This window comes from Trachemys scripta, chromosome 1, assembly GCF_013100865.1.
Source record: "Trachemys scripta elegans isolate TJP31775 chromosome 1, CAS_Tse_1.0, whole genome shotgun sequence".
Taxonomy (NCBI): Eukaryota; Metazoa; Chordata; order Testudines; family Emydidae; genus Trachemys; species Trachemys scripta.
In genome coordinates this window covers 65,401,855-65,407,854 of record NC_048298.1, presented here as the reverse complement: position 1 = coordinate 65,407,854, position 6,000 = coordinate 65,401,855, and the positions used below count along the sequence as shown (strand labels likewise).

The window sequence follows — 6,000 nt, the reverse complement described above, 5'->3', positions numbered from 1 at the left end:
ACCTTTAAGACTAACAGAAGTATTGGAGCATAAGCTTTCGTGGGTGAATGCCCACTTCATCAGACGCAAGGCATTCACCCACGAAAGCTTATGCTCCAATACTTCTGTTAGTCTTAAAGGTGCCACAGGACCCTCAGTTGCTTTTTACAGATTCAGACTAACACGGCTCCCCCTCTGATACTAAGAAAATAGCTAATGGATTTTTATCTTCTTTTAATAGGACTTAGCATCTGGAAACAAGGAAGAGAGCCAGCACAATGCAACTAGCCAGCACCAAGCATACCACGAATTGCAGTTTGTGAATCACTGCTGAAGATATTAACTAGTGATTTAAATATTAATCAGACCATGGTCACTTGATCCTAACAGCTCAAAAGCATTTTATTTATTGATGAATTTTTCACGTTGGTGGGGGACAAATTATGAAATATCTCACTTACTCAACTGTCCAGAAAGCAACAAAATATTTGCAGAGTAACATACCTGATACAGAAAAAGCATGAGCCAAATATCTGGAACCCTAGGAAATTCCCCAAAAGGACTGCTTAAGATTAGGCCTAGAATGGTCTCATTAGCTTCCAATACCAGAGAATGGGGAGAGGAAACTCCACCAAAATATGAGGAAGCAAGAGAGAAGTGAAAGGGAATATGCTACATTTTTAATTGATCTGGAACAAAACAGAATGAGGCATATACATAAAACTGTAGGCTAAATCCTGACTGAGGTTAAAGTAAACTCCCATTGTCTTCAACAGAAGCAGGCCTGAACTTTTTCGTATGAGAACCTTTCTTTGGTGAGCAATGGGAGCAGAATCTGGCCCTAGGGAACTTTTGTAAAAAAACCAACCACCAGGATTCTACTGGTTATCATCAACTACAGGAGATTATAAAAGGGCCCAACTCATGTGCACTGGTTATATATTGGTATAATTCCATTGACTTCACTGTAATTTGCACTGAAGTAACTTTGAGCAGGCTCAAGGAATTCTTTGCCCCAACTACTTGACTTTAACCTGTGAAAACTTTGTACTAAACTACTGCAATTGATGTTTGCATGCACCTGCTAAGCCAGATCCACCATTTTCTGCATTTTATAGAGGGGTAAAATAGGTCTTACAAGATTAGCTTTGAATTTGACTGTCTCCCACACTGCAAGCAAACAAATGCATTACCTGTAGAATTGTCACATGGCTAATAGCTGAAGCATCCTGTCTCGGAGGACTAAATAAATCATCTTGCCATTGCAGGATTTAAGATATTTCTAATGCTCCTATTTATGTGCTATCTATGGCTGGAATCAGGCCTTTTTCCTCACAAACATTTTATGATTCTAGCTCCTGTACCTCAGGAATGTTCTCTCAGCTGTGTATGTGCGAACAGGGTAACACTTCTAACAGCGTGTTTTAATCCTAGGTAGTGACATAGGCACTCCAGTGAGTGTGTATCATGTTCCTCTGCAGACACAGAAATCTATGGGCAATGCTCAGCATGTTTAGGCTTGCTTGTTCCTCTGACACTTCCTGTTAATAAGTTTTGAAATGGCTTGTTTTCCTTCTTCGTACCATAGATTTTAATGTTTTTCCTTACTTCTGTGGATTAAATTATTTGCTTTGCCCTTTCACAGTTCTGATAAGAAACTCAGAGATTTAATACTACACTCCGGTGGGATTCCTGCTGCCTCTTTGATAATTCTCACATACCCTTATTCTTTTCTAGAAGTTCTTTTCCCAATCAGCTGCCTCAAACCTCATCCTGTCTTTTTAAATTAATTTGTAACTGACCATTTCCCCACTTTTGCTCTATGTTCTGGCCTTATAAGTTGGTTCTCTTTTTCTCTCACTCTCTCTGTGGGGCTGGCACATAAACTATCACTCTACCCCCAATACATACCCCCTCCGTTTTCCTCTACCTGACTTTGAGGCCTCATTCTTCCCCATACATCAGACTGGCTGGCACTCATTAATTGGTTAGAGGTGCAATGTAAGGCTTTTCTTCCTTTTTCCCTTACCCTTTGCCCAAGGACGGCATGTGCCATCTCTGCAGCCCCTCCTGCTACCAGCTACTCCTATTGCCAGCTAACAGAGATCTCCTTTAGCTCACGTGCTAGGCAGTGTTTTGTGAAATAAGTATCCCTACGTCTAGAATCAGCATTCTACTCCCAGCTCTGCAGAGGTGAGCATGATTTACTTTGTAATTGTGACAGTTGTAGGGTTTGAACTCTTGTGAATCCCAGGTAAAAGGGATGACATTTGTCTAATTAAGCAAGTACATAGTGCATACAGCAGGTTGAAACTTGTGATTTCCCTTCCACAGGACATTCCGACATTTCAAAAAAGTTTGCATTCTGAATCAGAATGAAAACTCAAAATTTCAAAGTTCCCGGGGGAGAGGAAATACTAAAAATATTTCATTTCAGAAAAATCAAAGCCTTTTCATTTGATTTTTGCTAAACAAAAACAGAGCAGACAGCGGTCCTGACTCAGAGACTCCTTGCATTGCCACCAACTCCTCAGGGAACAGCCCAGGGCATCCCCTAGGTTTACATGAATTCCCCACTGTGGAGCAGAGAGTCTATAAACCAGGGGTGGGGAACCTTTTTTCTATCAGGGGCCATTGACCTACAGAAAAATATCAGGCAGGGGCCACACACAGTCCCGCAGGGGGAAAGCATGGAGGCTCGGGTTTCCCCCCACAGCGGGAGCAGGCACTTGCGGCTCCAGCGCCATGGGCGGGGGGGAGGGGCGCGGAGGCTCAGAGCTTTCGGCCCACGGTGTGGAGACTTGCCACAGGCCAGACGTTCCCCATCCCTGCTATAAACCCTGAGAGCCCCAACTCCAGTTAAGCCGCCACAGCTTCCTGGGTTGCCAAGCTCCTGGCTTCATGGCTGGGAATGTGGAAGCCCGAGATCCCCATCTTAAGCCTGCCTGCCTTGGAGCGCTGAAGGCTTCCAGAGTCTGCAGTCCTGAGGCAGCCCCACCATGCCGACTGCTTCAGAGTCAAGGACAACAGAACTTCCAGGCTCCTAGCAGCTCTGGGAGTCCCAGCTGGAACCTGGCTCCTGCTGGGGGCCTCAGGGCTTCCAAACTTCCTGCCATGCAGCCTACGTCTGCCTGTGGCAGAAGTTCATAGAAATCTAAACGTTTCCATGAAACATTTCATTTTGGACAATTTAGCATTTTCTGATGAAAAAAATACTTAGTCAGAAAATTCCCAATCGGCTCTAATAGTGCAAACACTTTGTATGATGCTGCCCTCTAGTGGCTGTTCCAGGGGGAGACAAGGGTTTCCATTTGTAGTGGGGGAATTCTTCTTTGGCTCAAGTGCTAGAGGCTTGTGTTCTGGAGTTAAAAGACCACGGTTCTAGGCCAATTATAGGAGGGGTCTGTGTCCATGGCACATGGATTCATTTCATTAGAGGATATGCAAACATTTGTAAAATAGCTCCTTACATTAATGGTGAAAATGTAGCACTTAGCCTCTAAACGCCTCACTTGCTTATAATTATACTGAAAATTATATGATTTCAAGCTTTTGGTTTGTCATTTGTAACATATACTAAACTGGTCAATTGTCTTTTCCAAAACTTCATGCTAACAGAATTAAGTGGAATGGATTTTTTTCTAACATAGCAGCACAGAAAAGAAATACACCAGTACTTACTATTTATAACTCATGGCAACATCCACAAAATACTTTCTTCTCTGTCGATATACATTGTCCTTAAATCCCTTAAGAAAGGAAGACAAGATTAATTTATAACAAGGACAAAGAAAATCAGCTGTAAGAATTTTAAAATAAATCATTAAAGTGTTTACTTAGTGTTTAATTATATTGCTTTCTGATTAACAGCATCTATTTTAATGTGGAGAAAAATAAACTAGTGTCACACTTCCTCCAAAAGGAACATTTCCAGGAGAGGTGCTGTGCACTAGTGCCATCACACAGCAAAAAATATTAAGTATGGGAAAACTGGCTATGACTCAACTTTAGTCCACCCAAACACCTCCATGACCTGACTGGAGTCTCCCAAGCAGGCAAGAATCTGGGTGCTAGGTTCATGCATCACACTTCTTTCATGGCTTGAAAATTGAAGTGTCTCAGAATTCATGAAGAGCTTGTTTTGAAAATACTACTGTGATGGCCACCATCTTGGCTGTCATGCTGCGGACTGAAGAAAAAACCTCCAGAGCTAAAGCATGAGTTGCTGCAGCTTGAGCTAAAGTCCTGTAACTGTAGCTGTAACGGACTTATTTTCTTTGAGGATCAGCCACAGAGGGAGGTACGTGTAATGTAAACACCTGTGGGCTATACTACTTTCCGTTACTCTAAACCACATGCAACATCTCTTCTTTATACACAAAACATACCAGCCCAGAAAGTATATTTGCACTTGCCCCACTCAACTGGGCAGTAGTGTAACCAGAAAAAATACCACTCTCCTCCGTCACTAGGCATGGACAAAAACACAAAAATGGTAGAAAAATGGCTGTTGGTCCACACAGCTTCAATTCATAGATTTCATAGCCAGAGGGACACTTTGTGATCATGTACTCTGACCTCCTGTATAGCACAGGCTAGAGAACTTCCCTACAACAATTTCTAGAGCAGAGCTTTTAGAAAAACCTCCAATCTTGATTTTAAAATGGTCAGTGATGGAGAATCTCACTTGACTCTTAGTAAATTGTTCCAATGGTTAATTATCTTCACTAAAAAAAATTACGCCTTATTTCTAGTCTGAATTTGTCTAGCTTCAACTTCCAGTCGTTGGATCATGTTATAACTTTCTCTGCTAGACTGAAGAGCCCATTATTGAACATTTGTTCCCACATAGGTAGTTATTGATTGTACTCAGGTCACCTCTGACCTCCTCTTTGTTAAGCTAAATGGATTGAGCTCTGTGAGTCTATCACTATAAGGCAGGTTTTTTAATCCTTTAGATCAATCTCATGGCTCTTCTCTGAACCCTCTCCAGTTTATCAACGTCCTTCTTGAATTGTGGACACCAAAACTGGACACAGTATTCCAACAGTAGTTGCACCAGTTCCAAATACAGAGTTAAAATAACCTCTCTACTCCTACTCAAGATTCCCCTGTTTATGCTTCCCAGGATCACATTAGCTCTTTTGGCCCCAACGTCACACTGGGAGCTCACGTTCAGCTGATTACCTAACGTGATCCCCACACCTTTTTCGGAGTCACTGATTTCCAGGATAGAGATCCCCTTATGCAAGTATGGCCTATATTCTTTGTTCCTAGATGCATATAATTACATATTAAAATGCATATTGTTTGCTTGCCTAAGCGTCCAGAAAATTTTGGATTTGTAACTATCATGGGGCTTTCAGCAGCAACTAATGCACTCATAGTGGTAGGAAGCAGCCACTATAAAGTGCACGCATGCACGTGTGTGTGTGTGTGTGTATACACACACGTACTTCTGGGGGATGTAGGAGTGAAAACAAAAGGGATTGTGAAAGCATTTAAGCCTCCTACTCTCAAGCACAGTCCAAGGCAGCAGAGGCCTTGCAACATCCTTCAGATGTTTGGATGACTTATCTAGCGTACATCTACAGAGAGAAAGAACATAAGAACATGGGTAAGGAATGGTATCCCTAGTCTCTGTTTGTCAGACAGTGGAGATGGATGGGAGGAGAGAGATCACTTATTATATGGAAAATTATGGAAAAGGTTTCGTAGAGGCTTACTGGAGTTACCTTGACTGTTTAAAACCTTTATGAAGAAAGTGCTGAGTTAATAAATTGCAGACTTTAGATCAATAGGTAGGGGAATACCTTTTCCCTCTTTTAAGAGAGGCAAATGGTTTTGTAGGCCCAGGTAGAAAGGGACAGATGGCAGTATAACTGGTTTGTTGTGACTCAAGAGTGTGTCACATGTAGCAAAATTCTGTTCCTGTTAACAGGACTGGTCCTAGAGCTCAGAGGATATTTCTACACTGGGGTGTGGAACCTACGGCCCGTGAGCCGGATCCAGCCCACTGCC

At 42.3% G+C, this 6,000-nt stretch overlaps 1 protein-coding gene across 1 annotated transcript in view; it reads right to left on the bottom strand.

Annotated features, from left to right (window-relative positions):
- Window positions 1–6,000, bottom strand: part of TPH2 (tryptophan hydroxylase 2) — a 74,283-nt gene that overhangs the window by 56,174 nt on the left and 12,109 nt on the right. The window contains exon 5 of the mRNA XM_034771568.1: window positions 3,661–3,728. Within this exon, the coding sequence (XP_034627459.1) occupies window positions 3,661–3,728 (68 nt within the window). The remainder of the gene's footprint in view (window positions 1–3,660; window positions 3,729–6,000) is intronic.